Source organism: Maylandia zebra, linkage group LG5 (assembly GCF_041146795.1).
Source record: "Maylandia zebra isolate NMK-2024a linkage group LG5, Mzebra_GT3a, whole genome shotgun sequence".
In the NCBI taxonomy this organism is placed as follows: domain Eukaryota; kingdom Metazoa; phylum Chordata; class Actinopteri; order Cichliformes; family Cichlidae; genus Maylandia; species Maylandia zebra.
Window position 1 is genome coordinate 39591598 of NC_135171.1, and position 21654 is coordinate 39613251.

Sequence of the window (21654 nt, forward strand, 5' to 3'; positions counted from 1 at the left end):
TGTGTGTGTGTGTGTGTGTGTGTGTGTGCGTGTGATAAAAACGTGTAAAGTCCCAAATGCCACTTCTTCTTTTTCTTCTTCTTCTTTTTTTTTAAAATTAATTTACTTTTATTTCCTATATTAAGGCTTTAATATCCCAGCAGGGACACACTGCAGCTGTGAACAGCTGACTTACCTTTTTTCTTATTAAGGTATAAACTTTAAAACACTTCCTCACTGTATTGCCAACAGTGTCTGTGTCACGTGTTCAATTCTGCTTAAATCAGTGGTGTCAAACATGAGGGTTGGGGGCCATAACTGCCTCAAGAAAGACTCCAATCCGGTCCACTGGAAAATGTGAAGGAAAGCATAAACTGTATTTAAAATAGTGTTTACCTGAATTTGAACTATAATTTAATAAATGTTTACAACTCGTTGCACTGATAAAGACCTTCTCAATGGCTATTCATACAGCACCAAAGTAATTATGTAATAAATAAACGTAAAAAAAATCTCTGATTTAATAAAAACTTTCTGGGTGATGAGCTACTTTCTATAATTTTACATATTTATTTCTTGCAGTTTAAGCCCAAAGTGATGTGCTGACAGATGTCTCTTATCTGCTGTAGCAACATTTCTTTGTTGTGCAGAAAAACTGAGAGTAAGTTTCCTAGTTGGACTTTTTTCTTACATTAAGATATCTCAGGGATTAAATGTGTAGCTTCTTTATACTGACAGAAAACTGATTTGTTTTAGGTCTGAACCAAAGTGCGCTGTGTGTGGCCCACAGTGTAACAGGCTTATATGTCCACTTACATCTTTTCCACAGCTTTTTTTCCCACATGTGATCTTGAGCTTCTTCTCCTCCTTCCTGCATCATCTCGCTATCCTGATTTGTGAATTTGACTAATTTTAGCTCATTTTGTATCAGTTTCTTTACCTACATTTGACAACCTCATAATCTCAGCATGTGAGCATGAGTCTCTATTGATTTCATAATATATTTATAAATAGATGTATTTGTTCATTTGTTTATTCGAGTGCCGTAAACCATTACAAAGGTTTATTCTGCACAAGCTGTGACACACAGAAATTTGGAATATGAGTCATGATGACATTCAGTAAGATTCCAAATTGATTCAAATATTCAGCAAAACTGTCCAGTTCACAAAGTGTTCTCATCATTTGCACATCTACAATCTTTTTATGTCACTGATCTGCTGCACGCTGGAGTTATAATACAGAAATGAGCATTTCATTGAGATAATGGGTCATACTTCTTTCCTTTTATATTTTTTCTCATATATTTTTAAATGTTCTGTTTACCTTTTTATTACACAAATTTTTTTTATGAGGAAACATGGGAAAAACACATTCCTGAGAAATAATAAGCGCAGTGTGTGCAGACCTGGGTTTTTAACATACCAGACTGGAAAAATTGTGTTTTGTAACAACAGATATTTCACTCAGTTTCATAATTTAAACATTTGTGAAAAGGTAACCTTCCTGTCCATACCTTAAGTACACATCATTATTACTATTACACTTTATTATGAACGTTATTGACCTGTTCATTGAGTGTTCTTTATTTTTGCTTTGTAAGGGTATATGAGTAGTACATTATTTCAATATTTAGGCAATCAAAGGGAAATTTTCAAATCAAAAATTACATTTAGCTAGTAAATAAAACAGAAGTCTTATCTCTCACAGCGAGTCTGTACAGTAAGCATTCCATGTTGGAAAGCTCCTGCATGTCTGTGATGAGGGCTCCATCTAGTGTGCATGATGAAGTTTTACAGCTCAGTCTGGGTCGATGGACGTCTTTGCTTCTCTTTTTTATTTTGTTCATAAACATTTTTCAGAATTTTACGTGCGGTGCAATAAGAAATTCTGTCATCTTCTCTGATAACTGGAACACCTAACCTGCTGTAATGCTTCTATCACCACACTGTTAATCACAGACTCCACTTGAGCAACTTCACATGAGTCAAAGTTCAAAACAAATCCTACCCTACACTCAGTTCATCATTTGTCTCATCCCGCTTTCTTTCTTCTGATTGGCTGCCCCTCTTAATCAGAATGTTTCATTAGCAAGTGGGGCTTCTGCATTTGCAGCCAGAGCTGACAGGGCTGTGTGCCTGACAGGGTACATGTACAAATCTATACTGTAGGCAAGTTTTAGCCACAAACTCTTCTGACTGCACCTACATAAAAATGTGCATAAGGTCAATTAATTTGCTTCATTTAGACCAGAGGTGTCCGACTCCAGGCCTCGAGGGCCGGTGTCCTGCAGGTTTTAGATGTGTCCTTGATCCATCACAGCTGATTGAAATTGCTAAATCACCTCCCCAACATGTCTTGAAGTTCTCCAGAGGCCTGGTAATGAACTAATCATTTGAATCAGGTGCGTTGACCCAGGGTGAGATCTAAAACCTGCAGGACCCGGCCCTCGAGGCCTGGAGTTGGACAAACCTGATTCAGACCAAAATCAACGTCTGTGCTCACTGGATAAATCAGGTCAAACCACACTTTTTTTAGGTATAGCGTGTGTTTAGAGTCAGTGCTTCTCAGGCACCCTGCACTTCCTGCTCTTCCCTCTAGATTTAAAACCTTTACAGCCAAAGTGAACCCTGAAGTGGCTGCTGAGCTTCTGGTCTCTGGCACCATAGATGAGTGGACTGAGCAGACGTGGAAGCAGGTTGGTGAACAGAAAGGTGGTGAATAGGATTATGGTCCTCTTATGGGGCCAGGCTGTGACTAAAATGAGGTTGATGAAGGGAGAAATGTATGACAGCATGCAGATGAGGAGCTGGACTCCATGCAGCAGGATAGTGTTGTGAGCATTTTTAGCAGAGGCCTGGTTAGAAGAAGAAACTGCCCGAGCAGCACAGAGGACCTTCATGTAGGTGACGATCAAAGTGAGGAAGACAAAAGAAAACAGGAGGACCTGAGGGAGAGAATTCAAGTTGATTTGATCCACCAATCATTTAAACTGAGCCATAAACGTAGAAAACGAACATGTCACCTGGATGACCAGACTTTGTGTCTCATGGTACGGTGTGTTGTACACAAAGGAGGGGTAACAGATGACGTTCTTCGTGAAGACAGAGAGGGGCTGGACGAGGAGGAGGATGATGACATCTGAGATGGAGGGGATGAAGGAGACAGCCCAGATCAGTGCGATCAGAGCGTACGCTCGCTGCACCGTGCAGAGCTGAGAGTGATGGAGAGGCCGGCAAACAGCAATGTAGCGTTCAACCGCCATGCCGGCCAGATTCAGAGGACTGTTCCTGCATGAAGACAGTTAGAACACACAGGTTTATATTTGCTCATGACGTCTGTGATTCTCTCTTTCTCCCTACAGTCTGAGTACAGCTCAGACTGTCTTAAAGTGCACATTGACTGTCCACTTTAATTGAACAAATAATAGCAGAATACTGCATTTCATTTAAAAGCGTAGTGAATATTTTGTCACCCACGCTTCATGTATGTTAACAGTTTTCAGGTGTACCTAATAATATGGTCAGTGGCTATGTACAAACTGTTATACTGTCTCTCGCACAGATACTTACTTGTTGGCTGTCACTGAGATGAGCAGCATGACACAGCAGGGAGCAAAGCTCAGGGGGGTGGTGTAGGTGAGGATCTGCAGCATCACAGTAACTGTCAGCATAATCATGTCATTGATGACCAGGTGGATGTAAAGCACGTACCTGCAGGAGACGGGGCAGGAGAGGACCAAAGAGCAAAACGAGGCAACAGATGCAAAAAACAGTCCCAATGTTAGGTAGCAGAAATATCAAATTATAATAACAAACTTCATCCTGCTCTCAGTTTTCTTTGATTTATTATTGAAATTGATGTGCTAGAAATCTTGTAGAAGGAAATGATACACCTGGGGTCTTGCTGGAAGACAACACTCTTAAAATAGGTATAGACAAACATCCCATTAATGTAGTTGATGATGAAGCCGAGAGCAAAGGAGACAAAGTTCTTTGTGAAGGCGTCATTGAAGCTGTCCTGGCGTTTGGTTGTGTTCATGTCACACCTCGTCCTGCTCGGACACGACAAACCGAACTCACCTAAAACAGAACGAAAGATGAAACTCAGAGAAACAACTCCACATATAGCACAAGGTTCAAGTGGTGTTTTTCATTCATTGCAACCACTGAGACAAATAAAACATGTTTCTAACAGAAACTTGATTCTGTTGTTCATGATTCTTTTTCAAATCATGAACAAGAATCATGATTTGAATGAAACTAAAAGAAATGACAAAAGGAAGAATTTCATTTTAAGAAAAACAGACAAAAGAAAAATCAAAACAAACATTGTGTTACATGTTAATAAGATGTAGTTTGGTGAATTTTGCTGAAATATCACTGCCAGCCACCAAAAACAAAACATGTAAAAAACAATGAGACAATGGAAGTACATTATGACTGTATAAGTCAATATTTATCACGACCGCCTTTATTGTCCTCCACACTGATGGTGATAGATCCTGATGACAAACTGGACTAAAAATGTGACATTTGGATTCATGTTTCTATTTTCATTCAAGTCCTAGTGTCTAAAGTCTGTTGTGCACAGACACAACACTGGTTCATCACTTGAGTTAGGATTTTTTATATAATGCGTGAACAATTCATAGGTCAGTGTCATGATGCTTAAGAAAAGAACAAAAGCTTTCTCTGAAATCGTTAGGTTCAAGGACTGGACTGAAAATAAGTGAAACAAGAAGAGTAATAAGCACTTTTTAGTCACTCTGCAGTTTCAGATGCCCTGAAAATTTTTAAATATCCTGCCATAAACACCACTTCATCTCTAAAGTCCAAAAACTTGTTGGTATTTGTTCATTATTCTTAAAATGATCACCATTCATATGTTTTCACAAAAAAATTCAAAACTTCAGCATTAAAAGACAGCAAACAGCAGATGTAAGTTACTTCTTCCTACTCTTAAGTCTTTAAGCAAAAACGACTTACTTCAACACGACACCGTTCTGGCCTGTGCTGATGTAACAGGCTGTGCAGCTGCGTGTGAGAAGTGAGAGGAACAGGAAGACGTGTGGTTATATAGATTTCGCTGCCGTAGTGATGTGAGATGATCCCGGAGAGGTGGGGAGCTGCAGGCCAGAGGGTGGATTATCATTTACGTTTTGAAAACTGTGTGTAGTTGTGAACTGTGAGTTTGTTTATCAGAAATCTTGTGCAAGAATATTATGAGAGATCTAAATGAGGTTTTATTCAAACAGCATGATCAGGTATTTACAATTCAGAAAACCCACACCCTGTGAGCAAACGCTTTGGCGACAGTGGGAAGGAAAAACTCTCTTTTAACAGGAAAAAAGCTCCAAAAGAACAAGACTCAGGGAGGGGCGGGGCCATCTGCTGCGACCAGATGAGGTGAGAGAAGGAAAACAGACATGCTGTGGAAGAGAGATTACTAACTGCAGCTGGTGAGGGTTAGGGCAGGTATAAGCACCTCCTGCAGTTTATGTGTTTGTTGTGTTCAACACGTTCTCACTCCCAAAGCGTAACATTTTACGCTAGGTGACAAATCGTCAACATATTAAGTTTCCGGCTACCCACCACGTTCCGAAATGACGACCTCGGAAAAATGAGAACTGTCTGGACTGAATCTACATGTTTGCTCTTTTTCTTCAAATCGCTTAGAAACACGCTATTTAACGTCATTAAAGCCCTGGTTAAGATCAGGAATAAGGTTAGGTTTAGGGCTGGAATACAGGGCTATTACCGAGGGAGCGTCATTGCACTGGATTTCAGCCATAACCCGCCACGTACCATAAGAACGCCGAAGGTCTCCTTTGGTGTTCCTCAGGAACGCCGCGGGACGTGACAAAACGTCGGCATGTTACGCCTCGTGCTCTACCAGCTTCTGCTATATTAGGAAATGACCTGTTTCGTCCAGTTCCTCTGCACGAGAACAGCTGATACCTGGTGTTTTAGGAATGATGCTGATCTGCTCAGTACTGCTGACATCACTGTGGTTAATTTTAGGGTCACTCACTTTAAAACAAAACAAGTATTCTTGCTTTGACCTCTGACAGTTGATTTGTGTTCCGACACAATTATATAAACTTTATTCATATAAAAATGGTTTTGCAGTTAATTACATATATATTTTTAAATGATTGCCCTTTTAGATACTTAAAGCATTATTTTATTCAGGATTAGTTGTACAAGAATAAAACATCACAACTACCTTTATGATTTGTTTAAAAGTTTTTATAGACAAATTTCACAGTGTTTCGGTCGCGCTTTGATTCAGAAACACACATGGATGACAAAAAAATACAGATTTCACTGGAAATGTATTAATCTGCACATCAGCCCATGCACTTTGAGCTTTAATTATTATAGATGTTATTTAAATCTATCCATCCATGAATGCATGACAAACAGGTGAAACAATGATCACACAGTGGGCTGTTTGTGTGCAGCAGACTGTGGTCAGGTTGAGCTGAGGTTCCCTGATTGTTTCACCTGAGGGTTCATTTTCTGTGACGCCAGCCTGAGCAGAGTCACGCTGTGTTCGTGACAGGAAAGGTATCGGGTCCAGTACTTCCTGAACTGCTCATCACGAAAGCCATAGATCATGGGGCTCAGGAAGCGAGGGATGATGTAGACAAGCAGGAAGAAGATGTATCGAATCTCCAGGCTCAGCTGAGGGAAGAGAGAGATCAGAGCCGCCTGAAGGGAGGGAACCACAAAGGCGAGCATGCACAGCAGCAGCTGAAACAAAAACAGAGTGTAGATAAAGCTGATTTATGCCTCTGGACTCAGATATTTTCAGATATATGTTCCTTTAACTGTTCAGGGGATGTGGTAAAAGTAACAATAGGGACAAAAAAGGACAAAGAGGCAAAACTGGCTTCTTTGTAGGTTGCTGGTTGCACCGGCAGCGGGCAAAGCCGGGTCTTCCAGATTCTTCTCCACAGCCACACGTTCCAGCTCCAGCTGGAAGGTGTTTCCAGGACAGCCAAGACATGGTGTTCCAGTTCAGATTCCCAGGAGGCCAACTGCCTGAACCACATCAACTGACCTTACTGTAAAGAGCATGCAACATGGAGGAGCAGCAGCTCTACTCCAACATCCTTCCAGATCTTTAAGCTCCTCACTCCATCTCTAAGGCTAAGCCCATGCACCCATATGAAGCAAACTCATTTCAGCTGCTTGTATTCATGACCTTACTCAGATTTCATTGCCATAGCTGAGGGTTATAATGTAGATGGACTAATAAATCAAAATCTGTTCCAATGCCCACATTGCTGCTGATGCTGTTCCAGTCCACCTGTCCAACTCACTCTCCACCTTCCCATCACTCATGAATAAAATCAGGTTCTCAGACCGATGAATTTTCGCAGTACACCAGACTGGTGGCTCTGGGGAACTCGGCTGTAACCCTTCTCCAAATCTACAAAACAATGTAGACTGGACGGTCAAACTCCCACGATGCCTCCAAAAGTCCCACAAAGGTGAAGATCAGCTCTACTGTTCCATGGCCTGTTTGAAATCTGCATTGCTCGTCATGGATTTAAGGGCAGAGCCTCCTTCCCATCAGCCAGAAACAAACTGTCCCCAGTAAACTGAGCAGTACCCTGATAATTGGAGCAATTATACAACAGTCTCAGTTTTTTAAAAATGGCACCTTCCACACTCTGTCTCCACCTCCTACTTGTTTGTTGTTTTGGGAATTTTTTTTTTAAATTCAAGATAGAATTAAGTAAACGGTTTAAAAATCTCGTTGCTCTTCATCACACCATCTTTGAACATTTAAGGGGGAACTAGTGATAAAGGCAGATGATAATGTTTGGTGAATGGTGTCAATTCATAAATGCTTTTTCATGGTGTGACACCCACCTGCACCCCATGAAGCAGCACGGTGTTCCTGGCTCTCTTCACAGAGACGAGGCTTGTTGAGACAGCCTGCGCTGCCAGCATGATCTTACAGTAGGTGTAGAGCAGCGCAAGGGCCACAAAGGAGAGGTAAGTCCCGTCAAACACACAGTTCTTGTAGTAAATGGACTGGTCACGAAAAAGAAGTGAGTGGTCACAAAAAATCTTGGTGTGGAAGAAACTCGGAGGCTCCTTGACGATCGTGATGAGGAGGTCGGAGATGGGCGGGGTGATGGTGAGGATGACGATAACGCAGATGAGGAGGAGAGTGCGAGGGATGTTACACATCTGGCTGTAGTGCAGAGGGAAACAGATGGAGATGTAGCGCTCCACGGCCATGCCGGCCAGGATGAGAGGGGTGGAGCGAGTGGTGAGGACCGCTGTCATGATCTAAGGATGGGAGAGGAGGGTGGAGGGAGAGCACAAAGGTTAACAACTGTGTATAGTAGTTAATTTGTAGATCACAGAGTTATATTCTTCTTTACTACCTGTTGTGGATTATAAATCAATAATAACAGTATTCATACTGATCCTGTGAAGATGCAGCACTGTTTTCCTTTCCTCTGTTTACGTTAGATGGTCTGTAGTCAGGATCCCATAGAAGGATGACATGACATGCAAAACATATGTGATGGGCTTGACTGATGCTGCTGTGATTTACCAGAAGGCAGCAAACAGAGGCATGGATCTTCCTGAAGATGTAGCTGATCACATAGAGAGCTGTCACCAGGGTTAGCTGCAGAGCATCATTGATCACCATGGAGATGAACATGATGTATCGCGGGTTCTCGTAGAAGAGACTAGGGTCAGAACAAAGAGCTGAGAGCTGAGAGACAGATGCTGTGGTTTATGTTTGTGTGTATACCATATCATCACATGCAAGTTTTCCTACTTTGGATTCATCTGCTTATTTTTGAACATTTTGCAGGAAATGTCTCTTCCTTTTCTCTTTTCAAACCAGTTTAGGCTTTTTATTGCTAAACTGGAGATTAAACTGGACTAATGCAGCGAAGTCTAAAGCTGTTTTCACATAAGAGCTCTGGACTGAATTCGCCCTTACTCGTGTGTTGGACACAAGTTCGAAGGGTCACCTCTGGATGTATTCTCAGTGCTGAAAATGCCTCATTTGAGGTGAGGGTGCTTCCTCGGTAGAGCTTGCAAGAGTCCCTATATATGAATTCACCACATTACTTTTATACCACAGTAAATAATATCAAACAGACTTTTCATGCAGCATTATACTCGAGACTCAAAGGTTAAATGTGTCCAACATCTGACTTCTCATGTGCATCTTTTCTTAATAAAAACATTTTAATATGGAAGAAGGCAGAAGAATGTAACCTTTGGGAGTTTTGCTGTCCTCTAATACGTTTTTGTGTATCCCTGAGGCTCTGAGTACCTGTGTCGTTGGAAGGTGTGCACCATGCTGCCATTGATGATACTGAGGACCAGCCACACCAGCATGGCCACTATGTTCTTGGTCAGAATGCTTGAGAAGCTCTCCTTAACACCTTGTGTCTGGACAGAGGTGGTGTTTGACACCAGTGGGTCCAGAGGCCCAGTGGAGGTGGAGTTCATGACCAGCATCTCCTCCTTCTCACTGTCTGAAGGAGCAAAGAAATAAAACCTACAATTATACAACAGTTATACTAATGAACTTCTTCAATTATTAATTACACACTGCATCTTTAATTAATGATAAATCTTTGATCAATAGTAAAAAAAAAAGACACATTTCTGGAATATGTTAAAGTACATGGTATGGATATGTTTTATTATTATTATTATTATTATTATTATTATTATTATTATTATTATTATTATTATTAGCACAAGTATTATAGTGAAAAAGGTAACACTATAATAACATTTTAGAATAATGAGGATAGAAACATGTTAGCCTTCACACACCTGTGCACAGATCTGCTCTTTACAGTAAGGTCAGAGGTCATTTCTAATTCTATTCTCTCTTCTAAAAAACAAACAAAACATTTAGGAGTGCAGGAACATTGTTTTTGTGAGTAACTCAAACACAACATAAACTATGTTCATATGCACACACTAAGAAAAGAGAGATGATTAGATTAAAAAATTATTCTGTTTCACTGCCGATACATCAACATTCACATTTTATATGTTAATATCATCAGAGAAAATATACAAATGAACAGAAGAAAAACCTTTTTACAACTTTCAGCCTTTACAAACCAACAAAATAGGAAATATTCATATTTAAAATATTGCATTAATGTATCCTGAAGCTTTGATAGCAAGAGATGGCAATCACAGGCTAGAGTGATGTGCAAAGACATTAAACAGACAGATGTCAGAGCCTCTCACCTGCTGACTCCCTGACTGGGCCTGCTGGCTCTGATAAGCCCCTTAAATATGATCCGTCCTCTACAGGATGATGTCAGATTACTAATTTCAAAACTGGAGCTTTGAGTGGTGCAAACGTCAGGACATCACTGTTGTCATGCAGCCAGGCAATTACAACATGTTGCTGTGTTTAATGTAAAGACATTATATCCATGTCCAAAGCTGCTGAAGACCATAAAGTCAGAAAAAACCACACCAAGATGGAAATGCTGGAAATTATTTTGTCACAAAAAGAAATCATGTCTGGGTCCAAATGCAGATTAAATCGAGACCTTTCATTTCGATCATTTAACCTACATCATGATACAACCCTTAAAAGCTTCACTGAAAATTAACATTTTGAGCTTTACTCCAGAGATTAATGATAAAAAAAACCCCCAAATAAAACATCCAGAGTACCAAAGCTTGTTTTTGTATTCCTCATCATAGTCATGAAGTGGGTTTATCTGGATATATTCTATGACATTAATGCTCAAAGTGGGATACATATAAATTGTTGCTCAACAAAAATAAGATTTTGGTTTTAGAATAATTGACTCTATTATATTTTCATTCATTTTGATATCTCCTGTGATGAGGAGTCAAAAATGATGTGACTTCAAAAGCACGTAGCTCTAGTTTTAATTTTCATAATCTGAGGGTAAAATAATTTTTTGTATTAAAAAAGCAGATTTTGAGGTCAGCTGAAACTTTTTTTAAAGGTTTTATCAGATGGTTTTGATCTTGCTTTTCCTTCAGGCTGCATTTGATTTCATTCAGTGTCCCATTCTGCAGTTTCAGTCCGTGAGACGGTGGTGAGCTGGATTTGTGTTAGAAATATAATCAGCAACATTATTTTGCTTGACTGACTTCCTGCTCACTGCGAGTCTTAGCGAAGGATTAGAAAAAGGCCAACATTGGTTATCAAGTAAACCTGGGCAGGTGTTAGTACACCAGGATGACCCCGGGAAACCTGCTGCGAGAAACACAGATTTCAACATGTTACGCAGCCTTTCTCTGTAAAATAAATATAAACCGGGACATCAATAAACTCAGAATGTTTTCATTCAGTAGGTTTTACAGCAGAGAATAGATTTTGCCACAAGGTGGAGCTTTTTTCCATTGAGACTGTACATGTGGGAGAGGTGCTGCTCGGTGTAGCAGTGTCAACAGTATCCTGAAGGATAAATTAGTCTATGTGCTTCCTCTGCATGCTGGGTTTGGAGTTTATCTCTGTCACTGAAGATCGGTGCCACATTTAAAATGGTTTGGCTTAATGAAAGTGAACACAACTCTTACGAAAAGTGTAGCGGAAAAAGAAATGTGCTGACCTCTTTGAGGCGTCTGTACTGGAGTCCAAACTGCAGCTGAAAAAACAGAAAAGAGTCTGAACTGTTGCTAACACAGAAAAAGTCAGTGCTTCATATCAAACCATAAAAACATTTTTTATGGTCTTGGGTAATCTGTCCTTTATTCTCCCACACAAATGAGTTTTTTTTAATCCCTGATTTAATTTGTTGGGACGTGGTCTCCCCAATAAGCATTCGCTCCTTTGAACAGTTTGTTTTCTCCTTAATCTCTGAGACATTCACACATTCAGACCACATGAAATTAGATATTTGCACTTGCCAGGATTGTCAACATAAAATACATTTTTATGTATTTATTTTTCACATTAAAACATTGCAAATTAAAGGTTTTCTTCAAGCACTATACAAGTCTCTATAAGTGGTCTTTGTCCTCGGGCGTTACTTTCTTCACTTTGTTTCTGCATCTGTTGCTCAGAAAGTCCATCCTGAGGTACTCCCTGAACTTCTTGTCTCTGACACCGTAGATGATTGGACTCAGAAAACGGGGCAGGATGTAGACGATCAGGTAGTTTGCAAATCTGATTTTGAGGATCCAACCTGGGAAGATGATGTGCAGGACCACCTCCACGCTAGGAGAGACGTAGGAGAGCATGCACATAGCCAGCTGGGCCCCGTGGAGGAGGATGGTGTTCCTGGCCTTCTGGGCTGATGTCTTATCTGTGGAGAGGGCTCTGGCTGCAAACAGGATCCTCAAGTAGGTGACGACCAGAATCAGAAACACACAGGAGAAGTAGATGATATCAACGGCTTGCCTTTTGTACGCCAGGATCGGGTCTTTGAACACATTCTGGCGCAAGCAGAACACCGACTCATGAAAGAAGCTCAGAGACTCGGTTGCAAGTGTTACAAACAGATCTGTAATATCAGGAGCCACACAGATAAACCAAATCATCCCGATGACGATGTAGGTCCTCCTCACGGTGCAGATTTGGGTATACCGCAGAGGTTCGCATATGGCTATGTAGCGCTCGATGGCCATGGCAGCTAAGTTGACAGGGGTGTTTCTGGTGGTGAAGACTGCCACCAGGATGAAGAAGCAGCAGAAGGCGACGTTAATCTTGTAGAAGATGTAGCTGAGGATGAAGAGCATGATGGTGACAGTCAGCTGGATGGCATCGTTGATCACCATGTGGATGAAGAGGATGTAACGAGGGTCGTCATGAAAGGTCTGAAGGAGGAAACAGAAGGAGTGAAATGTCCTGTGCTGTGATACTTCTGTGTGACACTCCTCGGTGAGTTTGGTGTAGAGGCACATGAATCACTTCTGCATCTGATGCATTCAAACCTCACTGCAAATTTCCAGACATGCACATTAATCGTGAACTCCAGCTTTAAATCACAGCTGTGGACAAAAGTTTACCCAACGAACAGAGTCACAGCGACCTCTATAGAGAGGCAGCTGAGAGGAAGCAGAATGACTCTGTGCTTAACAGCAATAGAGATTTTGTTCAGACTATTGTAGAGTTTTGTTTCTCCATGGACTGAAAAGAAAAGAGTGACGGGCGTAAGTAGAGTTTGGGGGGGAAAACTGCCTCAAAAACAGTTTTATTAGCTGCGGTTTCATGTACTCCTTTTTTCTAAATTCCATAAAAATAAAACGTCCTCTGTTTTTAGACACATTAAGGACGAATAACAATAAGAAACTTTTACAACCCTCCAAATTTTTGTATCACTCACTCAGCAGCAGAAATAATACCGGCCTTATCATCAAATATGGAGTGAATGGAAAAAAAAAACCTTTACAGGTGCCTGATGTCACTCACGGTCAGCTTTGTCTTTGCTGCTGTTGTTAGTACAAAATGCCTTCAGTGTCTTACTGGAGTGCAGTGAAGCACACACTCTTGAAACAGCAAGATCAAATATCAAAATCTCTGCTATATCTATATTTCAAACATGCTTTGTACGTGTGTTTTGGTACTTTCTTCTTATTTTTTTGTCACTGTTTTTCTCTATGTGTTGACCTTATAATGACATCTTTAAATTGTTTTGTGTAATTTCCTGTAAGTATGCACTAAACAAACATTTATCAGTTCATACATGTGTGTGACGTGTATGTTCTGTGGGCGCTGCAGGGCCAGTCAACTAAAATATCATATTAATAACATGTTTTGGATTAATAATTATAAATGACAGGATAAATAATAATATGTGACAAATAAGCTGCTGTGTGTGTGTGTGTGTGTGTGTGTGTGTGTGTGTGTGTGTGTGTGTGTGTGTGTGTGTGTGTGTGTGTGTGTGTGTTTACCTGGTGTCTAAAAAACGTGACCACCAAGGTGCCGTTGATGTAACTGAGTGTGAGCCAGACCAGAACCACGATCAGGTTCTTGACAAACGCTGTGGTGAAAGTATCTCTGATGAGCAGCAGCTGATCCAGCAATGAGAGACAAGAAATTCAGTTTATCTGCTTCTGGTGTCTGTTAGCACACACGTGAAACAGGAAACGGAGAATAACAGCAAACAACATCTTCATTGTTTACTTGGGTGATAGTGTCTGGACTGAATTTTCCTCTTGTAGCCTTGATAAAAGTACATTTTACTGAGCAGACTTTCAAGTTTTAGTAATTTGTTTACACCATAAAGTAAATCAACATGAGGATTTTATTTAAATATAAATAGATTTATATTTTAACTGATATAATTATTTACTGGCGCTGCTTTACTGAACCTGATAAGGGACGGTCATGTTGCCTCTGAGACCCAGCAGTGAGCTCATTCTTCACATGTGAGACCTGAGGGAGGATGGACGCAGACAACACAATACCTGTTTAAATAACTCATCCTAGTACAACTACATTAATAGTAGTATCATAATTTTAATAATCAGTTAAAAAAAAAATCTTGCATACCACGATTTAAAAAGTGGACACTTTCCCCTAAAATAAAGGAGCTGTGAGTTTTACAATTTTACTGCCACATTATTATGAATTTCATACTTTGTTCTGAGTCTGTATTTTAGTCTTAGCTGCTGATGCTTTAACAGATCAGATTTTTTTTGATCTCCCCCATTACCTGTCTGACATGAGCGTCGGCCAAAACTCAAACCATTCTCAGTTATTCTATAACTATAATATCATACATGTTAACAGCAGATTCATTTAGGTCTGGGTCTGTGTTTAAATAAACATTTGATTAAACAAAAACTGCCATGCCCTTTCCTTTTCATCACAAAGTTATAAAATTGTGGTTTTATTTCAGTTAGTGCAGTTTTATTCCATATAATGTTAATAAATGTCTACCTGAGCACTCAAAGGGCTTTATGCAAATTGCTTCATTTACCCATAAACACACTTTCTATCTAACATTCACACACATTCAAATTGGATGGATGAATCAGAGCAACTTGGGGTTGCTGCCTCTAGAATGGCAATATTAGTAATAGTAGTAATACTCCATTACATGTGAATGACCTCAAATTTTACATTTAGGTAAATAATATTTAAAACATTCAATTAGAATATAATATAGAATAATAATAAAACATAGAATATAGTTAAATCATATAAATAAAGGAACAGAGTAACTGCTGCCATGCAAACAAATTCACACTGCAGAGATTTTAATGAGGACCTACCTGAGTGCAGGTGAAACACAGAAGGCAGGCAGTGTGAGAGCGGAGCTTTTATAAGCGTTTCAGTGTTTATCACAGGAGGGAAAGCTTCCTGATGATGACAGTGATGGTGCTGCTGTGATTGCTATGGTCTCAAATATGAGATTTGAAAAAAAAATCAAATGGTTAAAAAAATAACAGAAAAATAAATGTTAATCTCTGTCAGCTGTACCAACTCATTGCTTTTACTGTAAAACAGGGGTGGGGAACTCCAGGCCTCAAGGCCCGTGTCCTGCAGGCTTTAGATGTGTCCTTGATCCAACACAGCTGATTTAAATGGTTAAATTACCTCTTCAACATTTCTTGAAGTTCTCCTGAGGCCTGGTAATAAACTAATCATTTGATTCAGGTGTGTTGACCCAGTGTGAGATCTGAAACCTGCAGGACATGGCCCTCGAGGCCTGGAGTTGCCCACCCCTGCTGTAAAGGGACCAGTCATGTATAATCCCCCAACAAAGGCCAAGTCTGAAGCATGAATGCTCTTTGTCACAGTTTCTTAAAAATATATGAATCAGTCACAGCAATTTTCATTATCCTTAATTTATAAGATAAAAAGGCCAAAAAGAAGAGAAGAAAATGAAGCATATTCTGACCTAAGAGGACTTTATTTATTATTTATTACCAAAGCATGATGCACAGTAAACCCCAAACTAACCTCTGATCATTGAAGGCTGGTGGTGAGTATTTTCTGCTTTACTTTTAGTGTTTTCATTGCACATTAACATGGAATTTATACAAAATGTCTCATCATTTCTTGACTAATCCCAGTGGATATTTTCTTTTCATTGAATAATTATAAGCCCCCCCCCCGGAAAAAAGAAATATGCTTTATAAAATCAAGCAATAGTATTTATTTATTTATTTGCAGCATAAAAAACACAAATTAAGTTAATAATAAAGTTTTATACTGTTGCAGATGTTACAGGCCTTCGATGGGGTCTGTTTTTAAACTGTTTTTTTTAACAGAAAAGCAGAGACAGGAGATATCAGTTGCGTTCGGTCTGCAGGCTCTTCCTCGTCTGGTTTATTAACAGAATTTAACAACGTCCTTTTCTTTTCATTTAGACACACACATTTCTCTTTTAACAACACAAACATTCAATTAGGTCCATAGCTCAAACCCTTTTGGTTACCTTGCACTCTCGCAAGAATAAACTTACAAAATAATCATTGTATATGAGTGTCCTTATTTACAATAAATCTGTAACCAATTCTAGTGCATTTCAGCATCAAAAACATTTCTGTGCAGCACCACTAACACTGCAATTAACCCGCTTATATACCATTATACATTCCTTATACTTTAACAGATTCAAACAACATATTACATTTGTAACCAATAAACAAAAATATTCTTCCATTGCTCACAAACAGTTCACAATCATCCACAAACAGTATACATCAGATTATTTACATTTGACACATAAGAACTGGGTAGGTCCTATTCAACTGTAACTTCCAATAATGTCAGGATAAAAGAAGCGTCTTAAGAGCTGCGTTTGTCACAAAATAAAACAGGTAATAAGACCAGCTGCCTATTTAGACTAAGAGTGAAATGGCGGCTTACAAATGGCGGTATAGTTAGCTTTCTCTCAATCGGTGAAAACACACTCTCTCACAATATTCGCGGTCTTTAAACTAAGACAGAAAAAGGTTTCTTGCCTTTATATGTACATTGCAGTGAGCAAACTTGAACCACTAACCTGTTTTTTTAACAGAAAAGCAGAGACAGGTAGTGATGTTCGATTCGTGAACAAATCGTTCAATACTCGAGAATCACTTTACTGACTCGTGAATCATGATTCACAAGCCCAACTGACTCACTGACTCATCCCTGTTGCTGTTAGCAAACTAATTCCATTAGTAGAAATATATCTAGCTTATAATTAAAATTGTGGGGGGAAAAAACAACAGCCAGTTTCGTAACAAAAGGATTTCTGCTCTGAACTGGAAGAAAAAACCCTGAGTAGAAGCTCACATCAAAAAAATAGCTCCTCGGTTCAGAGTAGCATCGCGCTGCTAACATGCTAACAACACATTTGAGCTACTCACCCCCTCCCTCCTGTGCTGAATCGTAAGCGTAAGCGAATCACTCAGGACTCGCTCACCCCCTCCCTCCTTTGCTGAATCATAGAGCGAGCGAACGAATCACTCACTCACCCCCTCCCTTCTGTGCTGAATCATTGAGCGAGCGAACGAATCACTCACTCACTCACTCACTCTTCTTTCCATTTCTCAGCATAACCTCATGCAGTTTGTGGCTCTCCATCAGTAACCAACTTGAACAGGAGGTCTACTGGCATTCGTGGATGTCGACCAAAAAGCAGAAAGAATGGTGAGTAACCCGTTGTTTCATGGCGCGTGCAATTGTACGCATGAACCATCTGTGGGAGATACTCTCTCCATCTTTCTTTTTTTTCTTCACCCAGGGTCCTCAGCATCTGCAAGATGGTACAATTAAAGCGTTCAGCTGGGTTGCCCTGAGGGTGGTACGGAGTTGTTCGAGAGTGCCCCACATTGCTCAACTGTTGTAGAGTCCGGAAAAGCTCATTCTCGAACTCCCGCCTCTGATCATGGTGCAGCCTTAAAGGGTAGCCAAATCTGGGGATATAATCACTGAAAATCCTTTCAGCTGCAGTTTTTACCACTCTTGTTGCGGGTTGGATAGGCCTGGGCATACCTAGTAAAGTGGTCTACCACAACTAGGATATACTGATATCCGCCCCTGCTTGGCTCTAAGTGGAGGTAATCAACTGAAACCAATTCCATTGGTGAGCTCGTGGTAATGCTGGACATGGGAGCTCGGACATGTGTCACCGGTTTCTTCTGTTTGATGCACGGACACTGCCGGGTGACTTAGGCTTCGATGTCTCGCCTCATGTATGGCCAGTAGAACCGTTGCCTCGCCAGGCTGAGAACTCTTTCTACCCCGACATGCCCCATGTCATCATGCAGATGTTTCAGGACCAGGGATTTGAAGCTAGCTGGTAAGACTAGTTGGCGCTTTTCTGCAGTCTTACGGTACAGAACTCCGTCTTCTAAGCTCAGCTTTGTCCACTCATGCATCATTTTCCTTGCCAGACCGCTCACATTCCGTCTCATGTCATCTGTCAGCTTTTGATCTGCGTCTTTCATTTTCATGATCTCACCTATCGCAGGGTCTGCTCTTTGAGCCCTTTGTAGTTCATCCAAATTGATGGGCGTGACCATTTCTTGGATTACTGGTTCAAGCTGGTCACCTTGTGCTAGAGCCAGAGCAGCGATCCATGCGACATCTCCATGCTTGCCTGCTCCACATCCCTCCCAAGTAGCGGCAACAGCTTCTTTGGAGAGCTCTTTTGTACATTCAGTGACGTATCTGTCAATGTCAAGGGGACTCCTCGGCAGGGTGTCTGCGTCAACATTTACTTTGCCAGGTCTGTACCTTATATCAAACCTGAAATCTGATAGCTCTCCCACCCATCTGAACCCAACCGCATTCAACTTGGCGGTACTCATGACATAAGTTATGGGATTGTTGTCTGTGTAGATGGTAAAATACAGGGCATAGAACAAGTAATCCCTGAACTTCTCGCAGACAGCCCACTTGAGGGTGAGAAACTCAAGCTTACCCGAGTGGAGTCTGTAATTCTTTTCAGCCGGTGTCAGTGTTCGGGAGCCGTATCCAATCACTCTTAGCTTCCCACTCTGATGTTGGTAGAGAACGGCCCCAAGTTCTTTATCAGATGCGTCTGTATGAAGGACGAAGGGAAGCTCAAAATCCGGGTAGGCAAGTACAGGGGGGTTTACCAACATATCCATCAACTTACACAGGGCACCCTGGTGCTTCTCTGCTCACTCAACTGGTGTTTTGGGTGGTAACTGTGCACCTTTCCCCTTCTGTCCTATAACCTTCCCCAGAAGATGCTCCTCTTTGGTTTTCTTGGGTTGCAAAAGCTCATAGATGGGTTTTGCTATTCTCGAGAAATCCTGGATATACGAGCGATAGTAACTCAGGAACCCAGCGATCCTCCTCACATCTTCCACTGTGGCAGGTGTCTCCTTTTTCAGGGCGTACACTGCCTCGAGATCTTTTGGATCAATGCGTACTCCTTCAGCTGACACTAAGCCCCCTTCATACCTCACTTCTCTTTTAAATAGGTCACATTTTGTCGGCCGGAGTTTGACTCCGTAGTTCTGCAGGGCTCTCAAGACTTTCCTCAGCCCTTCCACATGTTCCTCAAAAGTCTTGGCGTAGCACAAGATGTCATCCAAGTATGGGATGCAGCACTCATTCCGAAGGGGAGCCAGCATTTCTTCCATACTGCGTTGGAATGCAGCAGGTGTGTTGGTAAGACCGAAGGGAATTCGCACCCATTCATAAAGGCCCTAGGGGGTGATGAATGCAGTCAGATGGCGGGATCCTTCTGCTATAAAGCCCTGGTGATAGGCTTTTCCCTGGTCCAAAATGGAGAACCAGTTGTACCCTCCCAAGGTGTCAATGAGGTCCTGGATTCTTGGTAATGGGTGGCGATCAGGTACTGTGCGCTGGTTCAGGAGACGATAGTCTATACAGAGTCTTAGGGAGCCATCCTTTTTCCGCACACAAACTATTGGCGCAGAGTAAGGAGATCTAGACTTTACAATCCATCCTCTTGCTAGGAGGTCCTCAATATACCCTTTAACCTCCTTATAAAGGGGTTTTGGAATTGAGGTGTACGATTTCTGAATTGGGGTTGTGTCTTTGAGTGTTATCGTCATTTCCAAGCTGGGAATGCACCCCATGTCATTCTCATCACGTGCAAAAGCCCCTGACTCTTCCCTTAACATTTTCTTGGCAACAGTTTGTTGGTCTTCAGTCAGGTGGCTAACATCAACAGGTGGATCCCATTCCTGTGTTGCTTGATCTTCACCGCACTGCTGGGGTATTTGAGATACATCAGCCGGTGAGGGTCACATCGTGCTTAGTGTGGTTGCCAGTAGGTACTTTGACATATGGGACTCTGGCATCACAAACTGTGAGGAGGCTGTTGCCAACATCAAGCTGTTGCAGTTGTGGGTTGCTCTCAGTTGGCTCAAAGAGCACGAGGGGGTTGGACCTGTCAACTGTAGAGGAGACTTTACACTTAACATACTTAACTTGACCAGCTGGGATTACTACATCATACAGGCCCACTTTTAGGACACTCTGGCTGACCACGTTATCACTGGTAAGCTTGGTCTGGATGAAGTTGACCAGTGCCGTCGCTGTGTCATCCTGGAGGTTCATTGCGCTGCGCAGGAGGCTCACAATGGTGGGTATGAGGTTTGTACTAGCATTTGGCCCCAGTATCAGCTGTTCAATTACATTGAAACCAATCAGGGGGCAGTCCATGGGCACACTGCTTACTAAAAAGGGGACTTGTACAGTCAAGTTTGGGTCACTATTCTCTGGGAGACTCACCATCACGCCCACCCAGCCGTCGTAGGGTAATGGCTGGCCATTAACACCAAGCACACTAAGAGCCTTATCTCCAATAAGTTCTGTCAGTGGCCGGAGTTTGTGGTCAGAGAGGTAGGTTTTTGCCCACTGGCGATCAATGAGACTCACTTGTGCACCTGTGTCCAATAAACAGTCCACTGCAAAGCTATGAATGTAACATTTGAGTTTACATTTCTTTCCAACAAGCTGTGCCACTCTCTCACTTGCCCCTGTGTCTGCATTTTTCGTTGGAAGGGTCGCCCAACTACTTCTGACATGAGCAAACTCTTCTGAGCACATACCTCGTGATTTTGGGTCTGGCTGTCCACTGGTTCTGGGAGTGTGTGTATCAGCAGAAGGCCAACTAGAGCTTCTGTGTTGGCTTCGTTTGAGACATCCCACTGCCCTGTGACCTGTCTCCCCACAGATAAAACAATGAGTGCATGAAGTAGCCCCGCTTTCAATACACTTGGGACAGCCGTACTGTTTTGCAGTTTGTCTGGGCTTCTGCTTTGGGTGTGCACACTGACAGTGGGTTCACGAGCCTGACTGGCTGTGAGAGACTCCACCACTTTGGTCAGGGTTTCCACCTTTGCAGCCAGCTCTTCTATGACTTTATTCTTACTCTTAGATTTACAGTCAGTCATTTCAGTGTCTTTAGCCGGTTCAAGTTGAGCAGTATGAGCATGTGTTACCTTTTGTCGAGTGGAATATCCCAGCCTTCGCTGTCGCTCACTCTCTTCACTTGACACTTTGTTCACTTGCCTTATCAAGGCTTCATCTGACACACTGTAGTCTGATAGTAGTGGCTTGAGTTCATTACGAATATCACTATATTTTGGTAGAAGACCTTGATGAATGGTGCGTAGAAATACATTTTGGATCGTACGTGTCTCATACGCAACGTCCATGTTATCCTGCCTGGATGCAAACATGACTTTCTGCTTCAGTCCAATCATCCTGTAGAGGAACTGTTGT

General features: G+C 41.5%; 3 protein-coding genes across 3 annotated transcripts; all 3 read right to left on the reverse strand.

The window, feature by feature from the left end:
* Window positions 1-2536: 2536 nt before the first annotated feature.
* LOC101470632 (odorant receptor 131-2) lies at window positions 2537-4060 on the reverse strand. The gene is made up of 4 exons (XM_004559074.3): window positions 3875-4060; window positions 3552-3692; window positions 3005-3269; window positions 2537-2926 (listed from the first exon to the last, which is right to left on the reverse strand). Exons 1-4 carry the CDS (start codon window positions 4018-4020, stop codon window positions 2537-2539), a joined length of 942 nt encoding a protein of 313 aa, XP_004559131.3. The 5' UTR covers window positions 4021-4060.
* Window positions 4061-6259: 2199 nt separating this feature from the next.
* On the reverse strand, window positions 6260-9875 carry LOC112434854 (odorant receptor 131-2-like). The gene is made up of 5 exons (XM_024802588.2): window positions 9813-9875; window positions 9301-9505; window positions 8563-8701; window positions 7866-8291; window positions 6260-6737 (listed from the first exon to the last, which is right to left on the reverse strand). The coding sequence occupies exons 2-5, from the start codon at window positions 9486-9488 to the stop codon at window positions 6456-6458; spliced, it is 1035 nt and encodes a 344-aa protein (XP_024658356.2). The 5' UTR covers window positions 9489-9505; window positions 9813-9875; the 3' UTR covers window positions 6260-6455.
* Window positions 9876-11662: 1787 nt separating this feature from the next.
* Window positions 11663-15456, reverse strand: LOC101481960 (odorant receptor 131-2). Its single transcript, XM_004559030.3, has 4 exons — window positions 15201-15456; window positions 14295-14358; window positions 13875-13994; window positions 11663-12797 (listed from the first exon to the last, which is right to left on the reverse strand). Exons 2-4 carry the CDS (start codon window positions 14340-14342, stop codon window positions 11982-11984), a joined length of 984 nt encoding a protein of 327 aa, XP_004559087.2. The 5' UTR covers window positions 14343-14358; window positions 15201-15456; the 3' UTR covers window positions 11663-11981.
* Window positions 15457-21654: the final 6198 nt, after the last annotated feature.